Below are 25,960 nucleotides of genomic sequence, written 5' to 3'. Positions count from 1 at the left end.
TAATCACTAGTTATAGTTACAGTATGCAAACCATTAGTTAGAACTCTACAGAATAGGAATAACGTTATTAAAGGTATAACTTTAAGGTATTATGTTTTCTGAACCATTAGGATCATAGTAGCAATGTACCACAGCCCATTACAAAAGAAATGTACATTGTTTGCTCTGGTAAGCAAGTAATGCATTAAACCAATCTAATACTTGACAAATGTGAACTATGCCTCTGTTTCCATCCCATGCCAAAAGCTCAGGCCAAGACACTGTTATTTTAGAAGCATACAATTCCTTTATTTTCTGCAAGGTGGAATTAACATCACCTTCATATTGCACCTCCTAACAGCTCACAGTTAATGCTAGTTATTTCCCCTTGTTCATGACATGCCTCTTTTATACCATCCTGCTCCTCCCCTTCAGTAAACTCACCGCCTCTCCACAGCCCCTCTCCACAGCCAGTAGCAGACTACAGCTCCTCACTGGGGCAGCGGAGGAGCATGCTCAATAGAAAGAGACTAAAAACATGGAGGGATCAACTTTCCAGCTCCCAACACAAGTTGAGTCTGCTCACACTGCTGTTGGACTTAGAAGAAAAATTATATATGTTGGTGAGTGAATATTTGCTCCACTTGGGCCTCTCCTGCTGCCAATACAAGCCCTGCTTTTCATTCCCTAATGCAGCTGAGGATCTTTTACCACATTGTTACAGGTTTTTGATGTCTCTGGGCTTAGGGTACCTTCTGCTCATCCCCCGTGAACTGCAGAAGAGGAAGGGCAATCACTGTCCCTTGTTTGTGGAGGCTGTAAGTCCTGGGCCTAAAAACTCTTATGCTATTACGCAAAAATGAAACTATGCTTTTTTTTTTTTTTTTTTTTAAAATCATGTTTTCTTCGCTTGACTTACAATTTTGAGAATTTAATTCTTTATCTTTTTGTTGGGGTCTGCAGCGGGTCTGCAGACAAGTTAGTTGACTTCAAAGACTTAGCCGTGTACCTTTAAGACAGCCACAAATTGTCAGGTATGTAAACAGGGTGTGAAGAATCAGAGCTTAGAACCGCAGCATACGGGCACCTACAGCAACAGCAAATAGCAAGCAAGAAGAAGGACACAAAAACCTATCAAGGTCTAACACCTGCACTGTCTAAGATATACAAATAGTTTGTATAAACAATAAAGGCCATTTTGTCTGAACCTAGCCATGCAGACATAGTGTTTCTTTTCAGTCCGCCTCAACTTTCGTCACCGCATCTTTTCCTTTTTTCTTGCAAATTACACTCTCCATTTGTGATCTGTTCAGTTTGGACTCATAAGTGTGTCTGGTCAACACAAACATTGTGGAATATTGCCACTGTCACACGCTAATCAAATAACTGATCCAAAGCTATGCGGCTTTGTGACTAATATGTGGATTATAAAATATAGTTCAGATATCATTGCCACTGGCCTCTTGCTTTGCTCACCAGCAGAACTTAAAGGTGCTCTAATTATCACAACTATCATTAGCTCTCAAACCTCTGTAGTATGTCTCCTGCAGAGTTTAACTGAGCTTTTAATTCTGCTGAATCCGTTTGTCTATCTGTAATGGCTTTTGTCTCTAATAGTCTTATTACTTAAGACAACTTAAGGTACAAATACACATCTCAGGAAGTAAAAGATATTAAAATAACTGATAAGTACTTCCAAATGGGAGAGATTGTGAAGTTATTCCAAAAACTGTTTCCAAAGCTCAAGAGACATTAATTTTATGTTCTAGGATTTTTTTTTTTTTAAGTAAAAGCTTGAGTACACAAAGTAAGTATACATCAATTGCTTCAGTTATACTTTGGCTAGACAAAGGTCTTTGTGTTTGTAATGCGTGCTAAGTCGTGCCATTTTGAATTAGTCTTCAAAGGAGCAAAATTGGTACTTGCTAAAATCATAAAACAATGCTTTCTATACCAGCCTACAGAAGCTATGAGCAGCAGAACTGGCACTGTGTCCTGTATCCTTCTCTCCCACTTTTTAAAGTCTTCCTGTTGGCCCAGTTATGACCACTTTGCTCCACCTACATTTCCCAGCTACTGGCAGGTCTAAGGTTACCTTTGTGGTGTTAAGGTCAGGAAGTCAGGGAGGTACTAGTTTGGCTTTCCACCTGCTATCCATTGAGTAGTTTTCATGAAGCCTTACGGAATTTATACTTTGAAATTTCTGTTTCCTTGATAAATGTGGTTGGAATTAGCAAAGTGCTGGTAAGGGGGATGGATGTCAAAGTGATTATATGGTCTTTCATTGTATTTATTTCTTGGAAACTAGAAGAAATGATAGCCAAACAAAGGTTGAAACGATAACAAAAGCTCACTGAACTACATCAGTAACTATGAAACATTGATTCTGGGAGCAAATGTATTAATCTTCAACTTTTTTTTTTTTTTTTTTTTTTTCAGAAAGCCAGAGACACAGAAAAACTTGCAAGTATTTCTCAGCTATGTAAAGAGTACAGTAATATAATCTTTGATAATAACTAACTTTGTTAACTTTTGTTTCCTTTCAGGAATATCCAGCATGATTATAGAGCAATATGCAAATGAAAAGCAACTACGCAGAATTAGAAAAAATTGGCAGCATGCCAACAGGAACAGTAGATGTTGTAGAGCAGCTTAAAGAATTGTGTTGACAATGTAATACATTTTTGCACAGTTTTGAAAAATTTTTCTACAAAAATAAATGACAGTAAAAATATTTTTAACTCAGAATTCAAGAAGAAAGTATTTTTAAGAATAATAAGGCCTTGCTTAATGTGAAAAAAGTATGAAATTAAGTTTCAAATTTGAACTTTACTTTGGAATTCATTTGTGCCCTTGTCAAAAAATAAAGAGGGCAGTGGGTTTGATGTATTCTAGTTGTTTTTGGCCAAAATGTGCCTGAGCCTTTGCATCTCCAAAGGCAGCTGTGAATCCCAAGGCCTAGATTCTACAGGTGTGTCTCAGGTTCATCCGAGCTCAGCTGGGGGTACCTGGAGCACTTTGGTATTACATGGCTGCAGGGGCCTGCCCAGTTTAACGGCTGGGTAAAGTCGTGGCCGTCACCCAAACCTTTGCCATGTCCCACCCTGAAGTGGGTACAACAGGTAGGCCTCCTTCCCGGCAAAGGCCGCTGTCGGCCCCTCATCCGGCAGGTGACCCCCTCCCCGGCACCGCTCGGCCCAGCCTCTGGGCGGCCATGCCGGGCCTGCTTGCCCGCGGGGAGGGCGCCCAGGCGGCGTTGCCAGCGCTGCGAGTTCGTGGGGAGGGCTGTGCTGATACCGCGAGCGATGTCAGGGCCGGGCTCCCCCGTCCTGTGGAAAGCGAAGGGGCGCGCCGGGACTCGCCTCAGGTGAGAGCTGCCAGTAAGTGAGCGGGGGCGCAGAGACCTGCCTGCCGCCGTGCGGGGCGGGGACCGGCAGCCTGCTGGCAGCGGGGCCGCTCTCGCCCGGCCGTGCGCCGCCTCAGGGCGGGCTCTTCCCGCCTCAGGGAAGCTATGCCCGCCGGGCGGCTCAAGTAGCGGTCACTGAGGGGCGCGGAGCCAATCGGAGCGCTCGTAGCAGGAGCCAATGGGGGCGGCCGTAACATGGCGGGAGCCGTAGGGTGAGGGGCGGGGGTGTATTAAGGCAGCGCTGGCTCTAGCAGCACCGTGCCGGCTCCTTGTCCCGCCTCTCTCGCTCCCGCAGGCATGGAATCCTCGCAGGTTGCCATCATCGGCAGGTAAAGTCTCTCCTCTGCCGCGGGTAGGTGCGGCGCCCAGGGAAGGAGGTGCTAGGCCAGCTCTGGGAACGGGTGCCCGGGGACGTGTGAAGGGGCTCGGGCACGGCCCGGCCTGCAGCCGCGTTCGCCGCCTCACCGCGGCGGGGGAGGCGCTCCCTCAGCCGGCCTTGCCCTTACGGGCGTCGCATATGGCAGCGAGGGGCTCCCCGGGGGTCTGGCCTGTGTAGCCCGTGCAAGGGAGAGCAGGGCTGGGGTAGGGGCAGGGGAGCAGCGCTAAGGAGGGCTGGCAACTGCGGGGGGCTGAGGAGCCGGGGGGATGCACCTGTTTGGGTTGTTAGAAGGAGTGTCCTTGCTTAAGCCTCTGACAGCTCTGTGCTACTTTAAGCAAACAAACAAAACCCCAAAAAATGAAGCAAGCGACAAACCCAACATCCACTCTGCTCGAAGTCAGTCACCCTGTAGGTCTGAAAGACTGCTGCCCTTTTCCACTGCAAGTGTTCTGTGTAAGTGCAAGACAGGAGAGATCTGAGCACAGCTTTAAGAATCTGTTTGTCAGCTATGTCAAGAAAGTCCCAAGTTTCTCTTGGGCATGCCTGCAGTGATACATTTTTATCACAGGATACAGCAGTATTTCTGACCTATGTGGGAATGCGTTGTTTCATCCTTTTCTTGGCCTAAACTTCCTGAAGTTCTTTATTTGAACAGTAATCTTCTGTGAGGAGAATATGTGCCAGCATGTAACAGCCCCCTATGTACCACTATAACTTGGTGCTGGAAGTGTGGGCTGCAACAAACTTTATTAGCAAGACTCCTTGAGGTCTTGGAATGTGTCTCGGCACCGTCTTGTGACGGTGACGAAGCTGGCGCTTAGTGGTGGTGCTGGTAGAACTTTCATTCCCATTAGGTGTGTGAAGGGTCAGGAGAGCCAGGCTCTCGCTCTCTGAGGCCGCTGTGGCACAGTTGCACTGAAGGCAGAAAAACTGTTTATGGTAGTGTCTGCAAAAGTTCTGTGAGCAGATCTGGTCAGTAATACTTCATCGTTGGGCCCAAAATGACAGCACTTAAAGCATCAAAAAGCACTGTGTTGGGGTCAAATATGCTAACATCAGGTTCTATGTTGCTGTTGCGTACGATGGACTAACAGCACGGGTCTGATACCTACTGTTGACTTACTTTGTGCACTCTAGTTCAAAAGAAAAACAAACCCTACAATCCTAAAAACTTGTATTAAAATAAAATAAGCTTTATTTTTTTTTTTGGGGGGGGGGAGCTCAAACACTGATTTAAGGAAATTTCATTTAAAAGTGCAGTTTCATTTCATTTAAAAGTGCAGAGAGATGATCCTAATTTATAAAGATACTGGTAGCTCAGACGTGCTTGTTTAAGTGATGCAAATGCTCTTATTTTAGAAATACTTGTTAGCCAGGAGGCTATAGTAGGTAACAAACTTTGACCCATACCTTACCTTTTCCCAAAGTGTATTGGTTCTGTAGTTTGCCTGAGAACTGCTGAGGTCTGAGCTTACTACAGTGGTGTGTGGTTTTTCTTTTAAATGGTAAGTTTTGAGAGAGAACTTACTGTCCACTTAACACTAAATGCAAAATTTCACCTTTTTTTTTTTTGGTCCCAATTATTTCCACTGATTTCTGCTGTTTCCTGAAACTTCCTGGTTTTGTTTTTGGTTTTTTTTTTATATATATTTAAACCAAAGGCTGAAGATGTTCCTGTTTTCCTACTTTTCTCATCTGCCCTATTGGTTTATCTCTGACTTTTACTTCTCTTTTAAGCCTTTATTCATGCCCAGTGGCCTTATATTTTCTGATTGCCAGAGGTTGCTTAAGTTTCATGCTGCAAATACAATTATCTTGGAAATGACAAAAAATACATGTAACTATCAAAACTCCCACAGTAACAGTCATGGGTATGGAGTTCTGCTATTATCTCTTAAATGGAATTTATTTATTTTTTGTAATCTTAGGTTATTTAGGCTTATGACACTGTGCCTCAGTGCTTCCATTTGAAGAGGCTGATGCCTGCTATAAATCTAATTAAAATCTGCATTGCTGTGAGAGATAGGATAAAATTGTCACTTCCTACAGGTTTCCTCTATGTATTTTTTAGTAATGTGACTTCACCAAAAGATGTAGGAAGACTGTTCCTGTATGCTTCCAGCATGGTAAAATGCTTTGTCTAAAAATAAAAAGTAGTGCTAGAGGTGGGTAGGTGGAAAAGTAGTATCAGACCTACATTTGCTGGGACTTTTTTTTTTTCCTTTTCACGTGCTTATGGTACTTCCTGAATTGCTGAGGACCCATGACTTCAGTAGCTTAGTCTTAGGTTTTCTGATCGTCCCTGAAGCAGGATCCTGAACTCCTGCACCAAAGGACTGCTGTCTGTCTTCAGACTATGAACTGAATGAATGAGTTTTTAATAAAAAAAAACCCAAGAAACAAACAAAAAAAAAACCCCAAACCCTTAATATAATTTCATATACCAGCTCCAGGTTAAGACTAGCTGACAAAACTGTTTATACTTGAGTCCAGCACCCCAAAGTAGTGGTTCCTGCTACTTTTTTTGTAGTATTTTTGTAGTATTTTGAATTTTTCTGTCCTCTGTGTTTTTTTGGTTTTTTTTTCTTTCTCATTATCTTTCTCCCAGCTCTCAGAGAAGCTGTTACACAGTTAACAAAGGATATTTCTCTGTTAGAGAGATTTGTTTCTTATCAATATGTAATCAATCTCATAATCAAATATCGAAGAGTCCAGGCTTTGCTTTTCTTCTTGCAATGCTTGTCAGACCTCCTTCCTTGAAATAAATGCTTCTTTATTAATTAGCTCGTATTTTTCCTTTCAGTGGACTCATTGGTTGCAGCTGGGCCATGGTGTTTGCTGCTGGAGGCTTCAAAGTGAAACTTTATGATGTTTCACATCAGCAGCTGACAAATGCACTGGAAAATATTCGGTAGGTCACCTGACTTGAAATGACTGAGTTTGTAATGAAACTGTGGGATTTCTGTAATCATGAATGAACAGTCATATTGTACTATTTGAGGCAGCATAGATTTTAATCTTTGAAGAAGGCTTTAACTTCGAAGTACAGGTCCTGTTAACAACAGAAGAACTGTGCTTCCCATATCGCTCAGTGACTCTTCTGAAGAGCACTTTAATTCTTAAGCAATGATTTAAGAGCTTGAGTTTAAATCCAAATTCTTGAAACATTGTTTACCGTGATTAGGTTATCTGTAGGCAGAGTTTAAAATACATGAACATAAGAGTTTTAGCATAGAAAGACAACAAAGACTCTTTCAGAATGTGTTGCTGAAGAACCCTGGTACAGTTATTAGTATTTTATAACTAGAATTTTTAAATTCTTAATATTTTTTGAGTCCTAGAAGAATAGGTTGCTAGTTTCACTAAACATGCAACTACTGATCAGTTGTAGTAGAGGCTAGGAAGCATCTTTATAAAGAGCAGATTTGAGGGTGTGAACATGAGAACAATCACACTGGTTCAGACCAGCAATCCTCCAGCCCTTTTCTCTGTTGCCTTATGACACTATGGCTAAAGCCCCATGCTTTTGGTACATGACAGAGCTACAAGTTCAAGTCCTATCCATCTGCTCCCTGCCCCCAACCTTCAGTGCCTAGAAGCTGCTGATGTATTCAGTAACTCTAGATTTCTTCCAAGTATTGCTCTAACCTTCCTTTGAACCTGCGTAAATGCTTTTGCGTCCTTGCCAAAGGACTTTGTGTTCTGCAGGTTTACTACTAGCTTCGTGAAGAGCTATTCCCTTTTGTTTGTTTTGAACCTGGCTCCTCAGTTGCTTTGTTTGGCCCCTAGTTCTTACAATAGAAGGATCAGTGTCTGGTTGGCCCAATTCACCCTCTTGCTGGACCTGGAAATACTGTTTTTCTATGCCTGTGGAGTGCATTTTTAGAGTGGTTCTGTGCACAACCTTATTATGTTGTTGTATCAGCATTTAATGCTAAAGTTCAGGTTGCTTCATGATTGGCATTGACCTAAATGTGTCAGCCCTCCATGATACCTTGAAGTGAAATGTGTTAGCTGCTGTGTGTTGGCTCCTATGGGGAGTAAGCTGCACCTAGAACAGGGTTGGGGTGCATTGCACTCTGATTGCTTTCTTTAACAAGGCGTACAGCAAAGAGGAGTGACTGCAGGAGCCCCTTGTAGGTCAGTCCCGAAGTTAACAGTGTGTGGTATCTAGTGAGATTTGCTGAAAAAGGCTTGATGATGAAAGAGGGAGAATTTTTTTTTTCTTTTTTTTCCCCCACTTCCCCAAACCTTTCCCTCCAGGTAGGTGTTAGTCAGACTGAAGATCTCTGTTGCTACACCTGGATGACAGACGCTTTTGGTTTTTGCAGAATTGCCATGATGAGATTCTGGATTATTGCAGAGGGGACAGTTTTGTAGTCTATATTAATGAAGATGGGACCAACCCCTAACTTCTTGTTTTTGAATAACAAAATGAGGACTTTAGCTTTCCAAAGTTTTCAGCTTGGAAAACTGAAGCATAAAATGTTGTGTCAAGTAGGGCAGAGTGCTATTTGGATGCGTCTGTACTGTCCTGTGCCTGCAGGTGCTGTCCCACAGGAGTTCAAAGCAGGTTTTGCCTTTCGCATCAACAAGAACAAAGCAGGTGTTCTTAACTTATAATTAACTTGTGTATCTTGGCTCTTGTAACATCCTAGTTAAAAAGCCTTGTTTCAAGACAACATAGTTTTTATGAAAATACAAGGTATGCAGTTTCTTCAACCAGTATTTTAATGATTGTATCTACCAGAATATGGTCAAATTTGAACTTTGTCATGCTGATTTCTTAACATACAACCTGCAGTTGAGTTGTAACCCTTTGAGTTACTGGTACTATATTTGTGTAAGAGCTGGAGCCTGAGTAGGTAACAAGGACTTGCTGGAGAGAGCAGGAGGGGAATGCCTGTTGGAGCTGTCTGACGAAGCCAACTGCTGGGTACTTACCTGGACTTGCTGGGTTTTGTCTTTTTTTCCTGCTCTGAATAGCTAGTACTTTTAGGGAAGTTTTTAGGCTTAGGGGTTTTGTGGGTTATTTTGTTTTAGTATTGAAAAGTATTTGTTCCAGTTTAGGCTGCAATCTATGAACTTTTAGTGTATGGAGGTACTTTACATATTAAGGAGAAACTGGAGTGTGCAGAGAACTATTTGTAGTTTCCCTTTCCTAAATAAGTGGGATTTGAGTAGTAAACAACATTCGCCTTACTTCTAAAAGAAGATGATGCTACTTTGGCAGAAATAATACTTAAGTATTTTTTAATGTGATTGATGTTTAGTACATTGACTTGTAACTTACAGCCCTTTATATAAATTCGAAACATCTCAGGCTTCGTTAATTCAACTCTCACAAAACAGTAGGTGGGTAGCAGGGGTGGGTAGTCCTGCAAGAGGACTGCAATGAATCTGGGATGGATCTACAATAATCACAAGAGCTCATGTATCTTTATGGAAAATCTGAAGTGTACTCTGTAAATTTATTCAAAGCATTTTGTTATGGGTAAAAAACATTGAAGTGTGGAATTTGGATCTACTGAAACAAGTGGAAGTGTGTATTGGGTTGCTACAGTATCAGTAGACCAGATAGAGAAAGAAAAGGAGAGTGTGTTTACTAGGGCCTAACATGGTGCGATGGATTTACTACCTGTCTGCCTGTTCTCAGACACGTGGTAGTCAGTGCCCTGACACACAAAATGACTGCACATTGGATCGAAGAACTGGGTGTACCAGTGGCATTATTAACCAGTGTCTGTTCTAATGGAACAACCATTTCTTCCAGTGAAGAAACAAACTAATGAACAGCTTTATGCCACACTTGACTTACTGAATGCATGCTGTAGTAACCCACCTTGGAAAATGTAACTTTCTGTATACAGTATGCTTTGTTCTGAGTCAATGTGATTCTGATTTGAATGCAAGATTGCTAAACTTTAAAATAATGAGAATTAGAAAAACAAGTAGTACCCAGTTCCTGAAAGTAATCCTAAAACATAGGATGCATAAATGTTTTAGCGCATGCCCCCCCCCCCCCGCAAAAACACATTTATGATTCTTGCAATATGTGAACTTTTTCAAATAGTTACCGCGTTACTGTTCTAAACATAATTATGCTGCTGATAAAGATTGTTTAATTACAGTGGAAATGCTGTATTCCCCACCCCCCATGTAACTGGTGTATGTTTTATATAGAACAGTTTTTGTATGTAAATGAAAGACTACTGCAAAAGGAAAAAGTTTAGTTGAATCTCTGAAGAGGACACTAGAACTTGGATATTTGTGCATGCATTCTGTGATTTCTTTCTAGAAGTAGATGCTGGTTAAATACGGTATTTACTTGAATACAAAACTATCTCCTCCAGGACACAGAAGCAGGTAACTGTTTTAAATGTATAAAACCCAAACAGTTGTATGTGTAAAGGCTATAGCTAACTTCAGGAAAAAAATTGTGGAAGATCTCAGGATGTAGTTTGATAAAATACAAAGACAAGATTATTTTTAGAAAGACAAGATTATTTTTAGAACTACTTTATTATATTCAACTGCACTAAACAGTAGATTTATACTAGAAATTATTTTCTGTCTTCTCATCCTTCCTTCTTTTAGCCTTAGTAGAAAAATTTTCTGGGACAGGTTGAAGTTGACTTTGTGAAGTGGTAGTTGTATCTAGGGATATGGGCACATAAAATTACTATTGCTACTTTTATTACATAGATACATTACATCTCACTTATTATCAAAACATGGAAATATTTAGTTGGGAGGGAAGCAACTGTGACCCTCTCATTATTGAATAATAGGGACCCTATCCCCTTAATTTAAAATTAATTAATTAAAATTAAATTCTCAGTGAGTTCTGCGCTTCCAGAATGGACTTGTACAGAAGTCTGCCCTCTGGGAACTCGATATATAGTGCTAAGGTTGCATGGTACTGAACCTAAACTCAAAAGTAAGGCTGTTCAGTGAGAATTACTTGTACGTCAGCTTTATCTGACTATAGGTTGCTCTTCGGCATGGGTCAAGGATGTTAGACCTTTAAAGTGCTGGAGCCAAGTGGTCTTGAGATCACAATATTCTGCTTCCTGTCGTCTTTACTAGATATCAAGTCCAATAATATTTATGATTAAAATAATACTTAAAGTGTAGTATTGCACTAAGCAACCTCAACTTTTTTGTGGTGTAGGAGCACAGTTGCTATGAAAAATGAACAAGGTGCAGGAGACAGAAAGAAGCAGAATCACCCTGCCGAACCCCTGGCCAAGTGATGTACTTCAAGCATTCTGTACTGTTGTGAATGGGGTTGTGAAACTTGAATTGTCTGAGGTATGGCAGGTCATAAGGGCAAGGAAGTAGACTGTATCTGTGTCTATGAGGTTTTTTTATAGCCAGAGCTTTGGAAGACATTTCCCCATAACTCGGGTTCATCATCTTTCTCATTTCAGGACAAGACTATTGTTTAGAAAAGACATTTGGATGCACATGAATTCTTGCTGTGTGATGCCCTCTTATGCTTTGTCTGTATAAAAAGGATACCAGCTTCCTGGGTTGGTTTTGTGGCGTGAGGATGCAGGCTTCACTCTCCTTTCCTAGCGTATGGCACATTCCACAGCCATGTGGTTAGGAGCTTTCCCGAGCTGGCTTCCTCTTACATAAAACTATCAAGGAAGACCTAAGCCAAGCTGCATTACAGTATTGATACAATACAGAACAGAGACTGTATCCCCTTTGAGGGGACAACTTCTAACTAGATGATCCTTTTCAAAGTTTATTTTGCTGTTGAGTGCCTGACACTGGCGTATCGAGCTTGTGCTAAATCATAGGCTTGATTCTACTTTTCCATTTTATTTCTGCCTGTGTGCCCCTCCCCCACCCCCACCCCCCAACCCTGTGCCCCGAAAAGTGCAGTCAGCTAGCTAGAGAAAATTGCTTCATTTGCAGAACTAACTAGAGAATGTGTTAATAGGCTTTGGAAAGGATAGATTCTTTCCAAAGGTTGTGCCTCACCGTCCTTTAGTTGAAAACAACTCCAAAGGGGAATGTTGTCTTTTCACCTCATTCCTGTGTGGCAGTCAGTCCCCTGGGCAGCTAGGGTCTATGATTTAAATAAGACTGATCTTCCTAATTACAAAGTAGTTGAGAACAGTCATGTGCTGACATTTGACTGGTATGCAGAAGTAACACGTTGTCCAAAAAGCTGGTGAAATCTCCATCCCTGAGGGCTTGCAAGGCTTAGCTGCACAAAACCAAGGCTAACCGAATCTGGTATTAGCAATGTTTCTGCTGCAGGTGCAAGAGACTTCTCAGGGCCCCTTTCAGCCCGTGTGTCTGTGGGAGAACCAGCCTGAAACCTGGGTCTGTGTGGCTGGAAGCGGGGATGTGAATGGTCGGTCTCTATTTTAGGTAACCTTTTCATCTTGAACCTGAACATAAAACACACACGCAAAAACCCACCGCATTAGGAACCACAGAAAATTCTTCCTAGCAGGAAGGTTTCCTGTCATAAACTTACCAGTTCTGATGCCAAAAGGATTTTGACAAACCTAACAATTAAACTTATTTAGCTCACTAGATTTGGAGACAGCGTTGGAATTGATCCCTTAGCGTAAGAAGTGACTTGTGGTGAGTTGCAGACCCTGCTCAGACTCTGCAATGTTGGCGACTCTGCATTTACCATGGGGGAAGAACATTGTGACTGTAACTGCCTATTTCTGTTAGTAAGTCTTTCCTCTTGTTGCAGCATTCAGTTTATGTAATGCCACTATAGATGTCCTGAGAGTGCCCTGGCTGGAAAACAGTTTGTGTTGGATAACTTTAGGAGATCTCAGAACTTCGATTGGCTTTTTTTCATCACTGTCCTCTTACGCCATGTCCTGGCTCCTCTGTAGTCCTTTGCTTTGTGCCTCTTCAAAACTGTGTCAAAGGCGGATGTGCAACTATCCCTCTTCAATATACTACCATTGCTATGGATGAAGTGCATTTGACAGCTCAGAATCTCTCTTGTCTGGACAGAAATATACGTAACTTTTGTGCTCCAGCTTGTACTGCTGTTTCAAGGAGACTTAATATGTAATAACTCTTCCATGGTAGTGTGGTGTATGCTTACCTTTAGTCTGGGAAAAGCAGGAAGAGGGAAAGTGGTTACTAACTCATTCAGTTGACAGATTGCAACTTGGTATTGGCAGCTTACTATTTGGCTGTTTCATGTGTGGACAGTGAGCTGGTCCCAGTGTCAGGCATGCTTTGCTGCCTACTTGATCTGTTGTGTCTCAGGCTAGATATATGCCACCGGTGATGTTTTGTTTGTTCTGTGGTTTTTGTTTGGGGTTTTTTTGACATGCCAACTACCCTCTCATTTATTAGACAGCACTAGATGGTAGATGACTGGTTAATGGTCCTAGTCTCTAGGCAATGATAGTTAGCTGAACTTGTGGAGAATAATATTTGTGTCCTCTTCCCTGCATTCTCCTTGGTGGTGTGGGCAGTAAGTTTGTGATTAAGTGGTCTTTCATCTTGCAACAACCTGTGCTGAATACTGTGGCTGCCCAATAGTAGCTGTAGATAAAGGTAAGGCACTGAGGTGAAAAAAATGTGTTAAGTGTTAGCATCACTTGCAAGGTCCTTCTGTAAAGGATTTTAGAGTAGGAGTTGTAACCAAGAGCATTCCAGGCAATTTATGTGATCAGGTATGTACTATAGATTGGGTGCCTTATCTTGAAGCAAATACTGTCTCAGTTCCCGGCGTAGTGTTGATATGGGCAGTCAGGTACAACAGTAAAACTCTGGAGGTAGACGAAGTGTGAGGTCTAAAAGGAAGTAGTATTTTTCTCATGGCCGTGACTTCTTGATTCTTCAAGGACTGTACAGGTATTGAGTCAAATTCTTCAAGCTACGCATACGATAAAACTACAGAGCGAAGTCCTGTGGTGTGTGCTGTGGACACGACTGCAATGACCTCAGGCTGTGGTTGTCCTCAGGGATGATCACCCTGAAGTCTAGGCTGCCTTGATCATCCAGCACAGGTCAGTGGCGCACTACTGTATCTACAAACTGGTCTGGTTTGTGCCTCAATCTATACCTATCAGGGGATGCTCCTTTTCTCTCCCCACCCTTTTGCGGTAATCTGATACCCTAGGGGAATATGAAGAAAGTTCAGCATTTGGAAGACTTAAAATTAATTTATGGAACAAAGTAACCAAAATGTCTATAAATATATTGAAGGATGCCATAGAAGAAAACTTCCTGGAGAGGAAGGCCAAAATTGAAGTAATGCACGTATTTCATATTCCATGCTTTAAATAATCGTACTAATTTTAAATAAATGGCTAACATGAAGATTGGTGGTGTTAACAGGAAGATTTTTGTTTAGGAGGAAAAAGATCAGTTCAGCCTTAAGTTCCAAAGGTTGAAGATGGTGGTTTTGCAGGTTGATTAAGAGATGGTGTTCACTGCACAGTGTAGTGTGTAATGGCTTGTGTCATAGTAGCAGAAATGATGGGAGAATCGTCACTGGCAGAGCAGGTAAGGTATAGAACAGGAGATAGCTGCTACAAACTTCTGTAAGAGCTTGTGGAAGAAAACCAGAAGCTAGATCTCTTAGTCTGTGAGTCTAGCCTTTTTGAATCCCTGAGTTACCTGTCAGACTGGTGTTTCAGAGGACCAGGGAGAATGAGACAAATGTAGTATTTGCACAGAAAATGAACAAGAACTTTACTGTCTTCTTCAAAGAAGAAAGTAAGTAAGTTGCGGTCTCTTCAAACTTAAATTTTGGTTTTTTAAAAGCAATATACAGCCTATGAGCAAAAGTATGGTGGATTTGGGCAGGAATACCTGGGAAATGAACTTCTGATGAATGTATAGTTAAGACCTTTTGAATTATTGGCTCCTTATCAATTATTGGTTCCTTATCTTGCCTCACAAGGAGTGAAGGAGCCAGAAGTTTGGATACTCTAGCTTGGGTGTACCTGTTTCTTTACAGATGAAGCACTGGCACCTTTAGTGTGCTAGACACCCTAAGTCTTGGATGGAACTTCTGCCTAGCAAGCTGTGGTGTACCCTGGCAACTTGGAAAATGGAGCTGAAGCTTCCTGTCTTCTATCCCTTGCCATGCAGGTTGCTCAAGAGGTAGAAGCCTGTGCTTTCCGGCCATCCATTTGCTGTGTCATTAAGAAACCAAATGGGAACTTCTCCAGACACTTGATGAGTTTCCTGCTGACTTCTGTGACTGTTTCTGGGGGGATGGGGGTGTGTCTGAGCACAAATTATTATTTTTCCTCCTTGAAGTACTCTTAAAAGAAACTTACTAAAAGGAATTTAACTAGGTTTGGGTAGGAAAGGTCTAGGTTTGAGCCTAAATGCATATTTGAGAAAAGAGGTAGAAGGCTATTAATGGAACTGCCCATCTGTTTTGGACTGCATAAATTGAGAGAAATACTGATTTTAGTACCAAATGTAAGGGACTCCAAGGAAGCAAACAGGACAGACCTGAGCAATGTCTAAAAAGTGTATACGACTCTTGGCGTAGTTTTCCAGTCAAGAATTAATTGAACCTTTTCAAAGCTCTTGTCCAATGTAAAGCAATGCCTAGTTGTTTACCCAGGTGTACTCTGTCTAAGAGAGTTAAAAAGTCATTGTCCGTGATCATCTCTGGAGAAACAAAAATAAAGAGGAAGTGTTAGAACTTGCAGTACATAAATTATTATCTGGAGTTAGTTGCTGAAGCAGCTTATTAAGAGGAGAAAGTTAATGCTTGTAGGAGTTAGCACTGTGTGTGCACATGCATGTGGATATTTGTTGTTGATTTTGTTCTTCCCAAGTCCAGAATATGGGTACATATTGGTCTGGAAGGTACACTGTCACCTTTACTAGCTTGAAACAGAACCTCTGTTGACATCTTACTTGCTCCCAAGTTATTGGAAATCCTTTGATTTAATATACAAAGTCTATAGTGATCTGAAGGTATTTGTTTGTTTTGACTGTTGTGCGAAATCAGGAGCAGAACTGCTGTAAGCATTTTTGGCTACTGCTAAGTGGCCACTGGGTGCTCTTTACCTTGATATTTAGTGGGATTGCTCCCAGGATGAGGTATTGCTGCTCTGGGTTGGTGTGAGAGATGTATGTTAGGAAGCTGTTTTGTTTGCTGGGAAACAAATGTTCTTTTTTTTCTACTACTTGGAGTGGAAGAAAGGACATCAGAGTAACTTACAGAGCTACAGATGTTTATGACTTACTAATAAAGCCAGGATAAAACTATCAGAGCTTATATTCGCTGTATTCTTGGACACAACACAACTATATGGATGCTGAAGTAAATTTCTGATTCTTTGGAAGTTAATGATAGATCTAGTGAGCCAGTTCAAGCTTAAGATTTGAGGGCTTGGTGAACCTCTGCTGAGATATGGCTTGCTTCTGTATATTTAAGTGGGAACTGGATTGTCTTTAAGTCCCTGCAAACTTTCATCTTTGGCTGCAGAATACTGTGATCTAAATGTCTCATCTGAGCTGTATTCTCTTGGGGGGAAAAGTAGGTACTTCTATTATAAAACAAGATTCATTCTTGAATACCTAAAAAAAATCAGACAAATGCACCTGAAACAGTGCCTCGCCACCCTCACTAAAGAATTTCTTCAGAATGTCTAACCTAAATGTACCCTCTTTCAGTTTAAAGCTGTTCCCCTTTGTCCTATCACTACATGCCCTTGTAAAAAAGTCCCACTCCACCTTTCTTGTAGGCCCCTTTAGGTGCTCAAAGGCTGCTCTAAGGTCTCCCCAGAGCCTTCTCCTCTCCAGGCTGAGCAACCCCAGCTCTCAGCTTGTCTTCACAGGAGAGCTGCTCCAGCCCTCTGATCATCTTTGTGGCCTTCCTCTGGACTTGTTCCAACAGGTCCATGCCCTTCCTGTGCTGAGGACTCCAGAGCTGAACATGGTACTCCAGGTGGGGTCTCACAAGAGCAGAGTAGAGGGGGAAAATAACTTCCCTCGACCTGCTGGTCATGCTTCTGTTGATGCAGCCCAGGATATGGTTGGCTTTCTGTGCAAGCACATGTTGCTGGGCCATGTTGAGTTTCTCACCCACCAACACCCCCAAGTCTTTCTCCTCAGGACTGCTCTCAATCCATTCTCTGCCCAGCCTGTATTTGTACTTGGGATTGCCCTGACCCATGTGCAGGGCCTACTACTTGGCCTTGTTGAACTCCATGAGGTTCACACAGGCCCACCTCTCAAGCCTGTCAAGGTCCTTCTGGATGGCATCCCTTCCCTCCAGCATGTGAACTATACCACACAGCTTGGTGTCATCTGCTGAGTGTGCACTCAATTCCACTGGCCATGTTGCCAACAAAGACATTAAACAGTTCCCAGTACCAACCCCTGAGGAAGGCCACTTGTCACTGGTCTCCACTTGGACATTGAGCCATTAACTGTAACTCTTTGAGTGTGACCATTCAGCCAATTCCTTATCCACCAAGTGGTCCATGTGTCAAATCCATGTCTTTCTAGATTAGAGACAAGGTTGTCATGTGGGGCAGTGTCAAATGCTTTGCTCAAGTCCAGGTAGATGATGTCAGTTACTCTTCCCTTATCCATCAATGCTATAACCCTGTTGTAGAAAGCCACCAAATTTGTCAGGCACAGTTTGCTGTCAGTGAAGCCATGTTGGCTGTCAGCAATCACATCCTTATTTTCCATGTGCTTTTGCATAGTTTCCAGGAGGATCTGGGCACAGAGATGAGACTGAGTGGTCTGTAGTTTCCTGTGTCTTCCTTTTCTGTTTTTTAAAAATTGGGGTTATGTTTCCCCTTTCCAGACAGTGGGAACTTCACTGAGCTGCCATGACTTATCAAATATGATGGATAGTGGCTTAGCCACTTCATCTGCTGGTTCCCTCAGGATCCATGGATGCATCCCATCATGTCCCATGGACATGTGCACCTTCAGGTTCCTTAGATGTTCTTGAACTTTATTTTCTATAGCAAGTGGTTCTTCATTCTCCCAGTCCCTACCTTTGCCTTCTGTGACTTGGGCAGTGTGGCTAGAGTACTTGCTTGTAAGACTGAGGCAAAAAAAGTCATTGGGTACCTCAGCCTTCTCCATAACCAGGTCTCCCATTTCCTTCTGGAGAGGAGCTTTTTCCCTAGTCTACCTTTTACCACCAACATACCTACAGAAGCTTTTCTTCTTGCCATTGATGTTCCTGGCCAGATTTAACTCTACCAGGGATTTAGCTTTCCTTACCTGATCCCTGGCTGCTCAGACAATTTCTCTGTATTCCTCCCAGGCTACCTGTTCCTTTTTGTGTTTGAGTTCATCCATGCAGGCCTCCTGGTGTTTTTGCCTGACTTGCTCTTTGTGGGGATGCCTCGCTCCTGAGCTTGGAGGAGGTGGTTCTTGAATATCAGTCAGCTTTCTTGGGCCCCTCTTCCCTCCAGGGCTTTATCCCATGGTACTGTACCAAGCAGGTCCCTGAAGAGGCCAAAGTGTGCTCTCCTGAAGCCCAGGGTAGTGAGCTTGCTGTGCGTCCTCCTCACTGCCCTAAGGATCTTGAACTGCACCGTTTTGTGGTCACTGTACTAAGGCTGCCCTTGAACTTCATGTTCCCCACCAGGCCCTCCTTGTTGGTGAGAACAAGGTCCAGCATAGCATCTCTCCTTGTTGGCTCCTCTATCACTTGGAGAAAGAAGTCATCATCCACGCACTCCAGGAACCTCGTGGACTGCTTATGCCCTGCTGTGTGGTCCCTCCCACAGATACTGGGGTGGTTGAAGCCCCCCACAAGGATCAGGGCTTGTGAAAGTGAGGCTGCTCCTATTGGTCTATAAAGGGCTTCATCTGCTTGGTATTCCTTGTTGGATGGCCTGTAGCAGGCCCCCACTATAATGTCACCTGTCCCTGCCCTTCCTTTAATCCTTACCCATGAGCTCTTGTTTGGCTCCTCATCCATCCCCAGCCAGAGCTCCCTTCACTCCAGCTGGTCATTGACATCAAGGGTGACACCCCCTCCTGGTCTCCCCTGCCTGTCATTCCAAAAGAACCTGTATCCTTCCATTCCACTGCCTCAGTCATAGGAGCCATTGCATCACTTCTGTCTGATGGACCCCATCAACCCCCAGTAGACCAGCTTTCTCAAAAGAAGTTTTATGGTCCAAGTAGCTGAACCCCTGGCTGTGGCACCAGTCCTGTAACCATTTGTTGATTGACCAGATTCAACTGGCCCTTTCAAACCCCTATACAGTTAAACAGTGTTCTTACAGCAAGGCTTCGTAAGAAAGGGGCTGTTTGTAAAACTAGATGAAGTATACTGAAGGGACCCCCTTCCCATTAAATGAGTGGGAAAACTCATGCTGATCCTGCATCAGTGAAAACAAGTTTGAGGTAGTGACAAGCATGCATCTAGGAGTAGATCTTAAAGCTGTCCATGCTTGAAGAGAAAGAAGAAAATCTTACGAGGGAGCGAAGAGAAATGACTGAAATGAACCTTTGTATTTTTTAGTATAAATATATGTTCTGGATGGCAAGTAGCTTCTTAACTATTAGTTTTGTTTGTTAAGTGGTGTTGTTAGTACTGTTCTTTTAAAAAAATTAATGGTGGCTTAACAATTGTAAAGTATTTAAATGCATTTATATTGTTTCTGTCAGCAAACAAATGAAAGAGATGGAGAAGTCGGGATTCCTGAAAGGAACTTTGAGTGTGGAGCAGCAGTTGGCTCTCATTAGTGTCTGTACAGACCTGAAGGCAGCAGTAGAGGGTGCTACTTTCATTCAGGTAAGCAAAGATTTGACAACTCCTAGCAAACACTTTAGAAGGATGATTCAGAGGTGAGGTGGGCAGTGGAGTTCAACATCCTGACCCCATAAGGATAGTTGTGCTTGTTAAAGTTCTGTCTAGCCTAGTATCCTGACATGGGAGATCATGCCTCTTTGCAAGGTTTCCTACTTAAGAATCCTTGGAAATTTCTGGCTTATGTTGGAAAAGGCTGGCAGTTAAGCTGAGAGAGAATTTGCTGAACTACGTGTATAACAAAGACTGTACCTGTTAAAGACAGATGTGAGGGAAAGGCAGGCAGAAGATTCTTGGGAAAAGATTATCTCTTAGGGAATGTCACATATTTTAGTGCTGGGGAATAAAACGTTTCTTCCTCTCCAGGTATGTAGGAAGGGCAGGGAGTATGGCTGTACTCAGAGGTGACTTCTGTTCTGACTGTGAGGAAGCGCTGTAGCTAAAAGCAGCTACCTCAGAGAGTGTTAAGAGTATTAAAAACAGGGTTGATGTGTAGGGCTGGAATCTGTGCTGCTAAGTAGAATTGGTGTGGGGAAGAAGCTGAGTTACTGGCCCGAGGATAGTCTGTGGCTGCTTAACTCGTAGCATGCTTACCAGTATGGCCATAGTTCAGGGAACAGGTGAATCAGGGACCGTTTCTGGGGCAAAATACGGGTGAGTTTGCATTAGACTTGGTATCTTCTAGTCTATGTGATCCCCCAGTATTATTCTAGTGTTGTACCACTTACTGTCTCTCCATGTATGTGTACATGTTTACAATTTATACTGTTTCAGGCTGTAAATCCCAGTCTGCTTAGCTGTAACACATCCCTAATAACAAATTAAGCTAAAAGAGGACAGATTTATAGACCTTTTCTTCCTCCCAAGTTGGTGAAGTGGAGGGGGAGAGAACAGGAGGCAGAGCAAAGCCTCACACAGGAGTCAAGGTGTGAATGCATTATAGATTTTTGCAGTGGTATACTATTTTGTGTTCAATTCCTTTTCTCCAGATCATGAAACTATATACTGTTCCCTTAATATCTTACTCCTTCATCAGTAATGAGCTCAGAGCTTGTCAGTTTGTATTAATTTTTTCACCTATATCACCTACCTCTGAGTTTAATCTGCAAATCTATTGTCTAGTCAGTCAGTCCTGTGAAGTCCTTTTTCAAATATCTGTGGTTGTAGTGATGATGACTGACTTAATTTTATGAGCTAACTTTCACATTGTTTATAAATGGATATAACAGTGGGCACAGATACCTGTGAAACAGCACTAGTCAGCATATTCCGTAAGAACTGACTGTTCTTCCTACCTTCTGCTTACTATCTTTTTACCAGTTATTGTCCATGAAAAGACCTTTTGTCTCACATGTGACCAGTTAACTTCCTTGAAAGCTTTTATTACTTTTTGTTGCAAGACTTCTGGGTATTCACAGGAGCTGCACCACTACATGACTTCCATGCCTGTGCTTGCTACTTCCTTTAGAGACTTCTACTAGGCCTGTGTGTCAGGACTTCCCTCTGAAAAGTTTCTTTGATTCTTTGCCACTTATGTAATACTCATTTGGTGCTACCTTTCTCTCTTAACTTGCTTAACAGAGACATAAGGCTTACAGACTCATTGTTGAGATCTTTCCTGAAGTTCCCTTAGAAGTTGCATTATGGTTGCCACTCTTCTGCTCTTTGGTACCGAAATAGTGTGCATTCAGTTTTGTTTCAAGTCAGTGGTTGTAAGTCATTGTTACTGTGTTGGGTAATTCAGCCATATCAAAACATGTCCCAGTACCTTGGTTCTGGTTCCCCTTTCGTCTGTTCTATGACTTCTTCAGCTGCTTCCAATGTGAGACACACCCTGGGAGTCCCTAAGACTTAAGGCTTTGTTTTTTTGCAAGGATTAGAAGGAAAAATAAAACAGTTGCAAAGAAATCACTGATGTGTGTGTTTTCCAGATGATCCTTCTGTACTGTGATCATCTCTTGATCCTATGCATTCTTCTTCATACATTTTTGAAGAAAGGAAGGGGGAAATTAATTTTTTTTATTATTATTCCTCCTGTAAATTGCAAGGGGAGTGGTGGTGTTGTCTTTGTTGCTTTGTGGGTTTTTTGCCAAATTAACAATCTTACATGGTTGTGTTCATTTGGGTAAAGCATGAACTTTGTGAAGGTTTCTTTCTTGTTTCTAGTAGACTCTTCATTCTGCCTGGTTTATTTTGCTTTTTCAAGCATTTCTTACTACCTGGTATGTCCACGTAGTGTTTTTACTTTCTGTGTATGTTATTACCTGTAAGGATCTGATCTTTCTTGCTGCCAACTTTGCATCTCCCTAGCATCCTCACTTTTATTTTACTATATTCTCTTGAAGCTGAGCACAGCTGTGATGAAGTTCTTGGCTTTTGTTGCTCAGAGAGAGATGCTGGATTTCAGTATGCTATTGTTTCTGTTAGAGAGGCTTTTCAGCAGTAAGATTTTTCAGCAAGGTCCTGCATGCTACTTCAAATTAAATCAAGGGCTGCATCCTCCTTGTGTGCGTCCCCCACCCCATCAGAAATAGGCGTTGGGCATATGTTGCAGAATCAGTGTTATTTTGAGTTGGAAGGAACCTGTGGGAGTCATCTGGTCCAATCCACTGTAGAAACAACTTACATCAGCTTGCTCAGGATCTGTGCGGTTGAGTTTTGAATATCTCTAAGGATAAGCACTTCTGGTCTCTTTGGTTAGCTTGTTACAATGTTTGATTATCCTCATTGTGCATCTTCTTTCCCAATATCTAATTGGAATTTCCCTTCTTGCAACTTTAGTCTCTTGCCTCTCATCCTACCAGTATGGACCTCTAAGAAGACTGTGTGTTTCCTTCAGGTAGTTGAAGACAGCAGTGTTGTGTTGATAGTCTCTGAAGAGCAACAATCTACCTGGGGTAACTCAAACCTTCTGGTACTATTTTGTGTTCCCTTAGCCCTTTTGATGTCTCTTAACATGTAGTAGTTTAGTGTATAAATAAATAAAAATAAACTAAGTAGCTGCAGTATGCCCACGGGCAACAAATCATACTTGTAAGACACTGTTGGTGGTATTTTTATCAGCTCATCATTTTCAAACCATAGCATCAAATTTTGGTTTGATACAAAGTGCTAACAAATACACAGTGTAGGTGGGCAAATCAAACTCGTCCTTAATTTGCTCTTGGAAGAGTGGTGGAATGGATATGAAAGAGTCTTAGTTCTAGGCTCATAGCCTTATTTCAGCAATGAACGGACTGCTTTCTAGCTGAACCATATTAAACTTCAGAAACATTGCCTAGTGCAGCTTTGAACCTTCAAGGACAAAATGAACTAATTAGAACACTTGCACTCCTAAGTTGTGACTTCTAGTTACTTAAAAAATAAAACATCGGTTGCATTGATGTTAGTTGAATACAGAGGATTCTATTTTCTTGCTTAATGATATAACCTACTGATTAACTCGTTAGAAAACTTCCATGAGAACTGCATTTCTTTACCAGAAATTTCAGTTGGTTAAATCTTGACAACTTCTCAAATTTGGCCTTTGTGGAGTAAGTCCACTTAAAGCTTTAAAAATTTCCTTGGTGTTTGCACTCCTTAAATGAGTTCTGCAGACATTTGCCTTCTATGTTGTTTTCATAGAACATAACTTAAAACAAATGGAATGAAATAGTAACAAGTGAAAATTCTTAAATGACATTAATGAAGATGTAAAAGTGAAAAAGATGCAAGAAATAATTAGGACTGAGTAAGAAGAAAATTCATAGCAGTAATGTCATGAATCTTTAAAAACAAGGTATGCCTTGATGCATATTATTTTATATATTTCCTCTCCTGAACATTTTTATGAAGTAACCTGTATTGATTCAGAAGGAAATCAGTCTGGTTTTTTGATCTAAAACAGAGTATTCACCCAGTTTCCCATCTCAGAGCTTTTGTATGCCACTTAAGAGTAAGCATAATCTATAGAATTTAGTTGGATGTGTACTGCAAGCTTCTTGCATCACTGAAAGCTTTAATTCTGAAATAACTTTTCCATTAGCTGAAAACCCCATGGAGACAAATTAATGGATACATTTGTACTATAATATCCCTGGCATGGGGCTATCATGGGTGAAGTAAGCAGTTCTTAATATTGTGCTCTTAACTTTCCTGCATAAATATATGATGACTTTGGTCTTCTGTCCTTATGTGACTGTTGGATACTGTATTTATTAGTACTCCTTTCACTATTAAAACCAGATTTGAGTGGATGTATGTCTAGTTCCTAAATAATATAAGCTGAATAGAAATCAGTGCAGCACTTACATGATTTCTTACCACAATGCTAGTAAAATGTAAACATACTTTTTTAAATGCTTTGCTTTGAAACAATTTACTAACAGAATAATAAAGTTTACTAGCTCTGAGGAGGATAAGATGACTAACTGTTGCAAGGATCTTACTCTTGACACTTGAACTGCAGTGTGCGCTGGTGAGTTGCGAGGCCTGGCTGGGCTGGTTGAAGTTGGACACGGAGGGTGGCTGAGGGGTGATCTCTGAACCTGTCAGTCGTGCTGTGGCATGGGACAAAACAGACTGGCAAGGGAATGAAATTAAGCTTGCAGCTTGTAACTTACGGTCTTGAGGTATTTATCCTTTTTGCTTTTAAAGGAATTCTGCATAAAAGCCTTAAAATAGTATCACTTCAATTTATTTTTTCCTCCTTTAAAAACAGAGAGTGTACATATGTGCACCCCTACCCCCACCATTACACTTGCAGACTCTTTTGAACTGGTGATAACACTAACAGGTCTTTCATGGTCTCTTTTAGATCTCACTGGCTCTTTTATTTCTCCCAGTTAGACATACTTAGAAAAAGTGTTAAGCAGCTAAAAAACAGCTTTCAAAAAGTGTGGTGATGTGTCAGAACTGGAAACCAGCATTGACTTGGGAGCCTTGACAACAGGTGTCTCATGTCTCCTATCATCAGAATTTGTCTTTGATTGTCTGGTACTGGTTTCTACTTCTAGCTTTTGTTTTACTTTCCTGATGGCTTTCAAGAACCCTTTTACTTCTGGGGTTGAGGGAATACCTGCAGACAGCAATGGGTGAAGATGTCTGCAGCTGTCCTGAGCTCAGAAGACAGAAGACCATCCGCCCAGTTTGGAAGTGCATTAATAATGTACTTCTGTAAATACAAAGCTGCTAGAAGGCAGAGTGTGCAAGCATTGCAGTAACGTGGCATCTTCTGGACTGGTCACTGGTCAGCTTTGAGCACTGGAAGGCAAACATGGCTCTGTTTGCTCTTAGCTGGGTAAATATAACCTTAGGCCTGGTTTTACCCTACTTATCTTAAATGCCGATCTGGAGGTACCAGAAGTTATGTTTTGGCTTCTGAGGGAGCTTGTTTTAAGCATGTGACCTGACTTGCCGTCTACATAGAGGTTTTGAGAACTTGTTTTTCTGATTTTAGAGTTTGAAACAATCTGATCTCAACGACTTGCTGTATCAAGTCAGTGTTTGAGCTGAACTGGAAGACAATGTTTGGGTAGACAGCTTGCCAGTGTCACTGCTGTGGTGCTGCTGAATAGACTTCTGGCCTTCCAAACTTTCTACCATTCGTTCCTCATCTATCCTGTGCATATAACAACTGGTGTTGTCTACCATTACAGATTTGAATATGAGTTTGGTCCCCATTACAGGAGATTGTCATATTTTCCATCAAAATGCTGGATTTCACCTCACCAAAGTGTTATTTACTTGTATGGGGTTGTGTGGTAGACAATCTTGCATGTCACTCAAGAGGCAGTGATTTAAGAAGCATTAGATTGCACGCTGGTATGAGCTCATAAGTTTAAGAAACTAAGTTATCACTTTAGATTTGAAGTGAGTTATAGCCCCCCAAATTATTTTTTTTTATTAGATTAACCTGAAAGTACTGGTGTTTTAACTGATACTTTTACAACTGTACTGTAATAAGCTTACTCATCTACTGTCCTTTAGTTGATGGCTTTGAATTCTATTAAAGCTTTGCTGAATGTGAACTTAACACTGTTCTAAAAGCCAGGCACTTTCAGATTTACTCTAAGATGCTTCTATAACTGTATTTTGAATGGAAATGTAAAGAAGTTTAAACCCTATGAATCAGAGTTAAACTTGGTGTGTGTGTGTGTGTCCTGCCCCACCCCATCTTCTGCTCCTCAGCAGAACAGTGTATGAGAAGACCCCACCTTTATTATAAGATTCATCTTTACCTTTTCTGCCCTACCAACTACAGAGTGATCCAAAATCAAGCTGCAAGGGGCTTCAGAAGTTACTTAGTATAACCCCTTCTACAAGACAGCATCAGTCATACCTGGACAGCTGTCTGTCAAAAATAAGTTAACCTGTTCTTAAAATCCTCATGGGATGTGATTCCTTCTGCTCCCCTGTGTTAAGCATTTTATTTTAGTGCTTACCTGCCCTGTAG

At 41.7% G+C, this 25,960-nt stretch overlaps 1 protein-coding gene across 3 annotated transcripts in view; it reads left to right on the top strand.

Moving 5' to 3' along the window:
• The first annotated feature begins 3,440 nt into the window (after nucleotides 1-3,440).
• CRYL1 (crystallin lambda 1) overlaps nucleotides 3,441-25,960 on the top strand; it is a 62,151-nt gene continuing 39,631 nt past the window's right edge. Inside the window, exons 1-3 of one of the 3 annotated variants that reach the window (XM_080374625.1) lie at nucleotides 3,441-3,714; nucleotides 6,568-6,675; nucleotides 19,386-19,512. In XM_080374625.1, the coding sequence (XP_080230751.1) occupies nucleotides 3,683-3,714; nucleotides 6,568-6,675; nucleotides 19,386-19,512 (267 nt within the window). In that variant the 5' untranslated portion in view covers nucleotides 3,441-3,682. The remainder of the gene's footprint in view (nucleotides 3,715-6,567; nucleotides 6,676-19,385; nucleotides 19,513-25,960) is intronic. The other 2 variants (XM_080374623.1, XM_080374624.1) reach the window with 2 other exon arrangements.

Source organism: Falco punctatus, assembly GCF_963210335.1.
Source record: "Falco punctatus genome assembly, chromosome: 2".
Taxonomy (NCBI): Eukaryota; Metazoa; Chordata; class Aves; order Falconiformes; family Falconidae; genus Falco; species Falco punctatus.
This window is presented reverse-complemented; position numbering and strand designations above follow the sequence as displayed.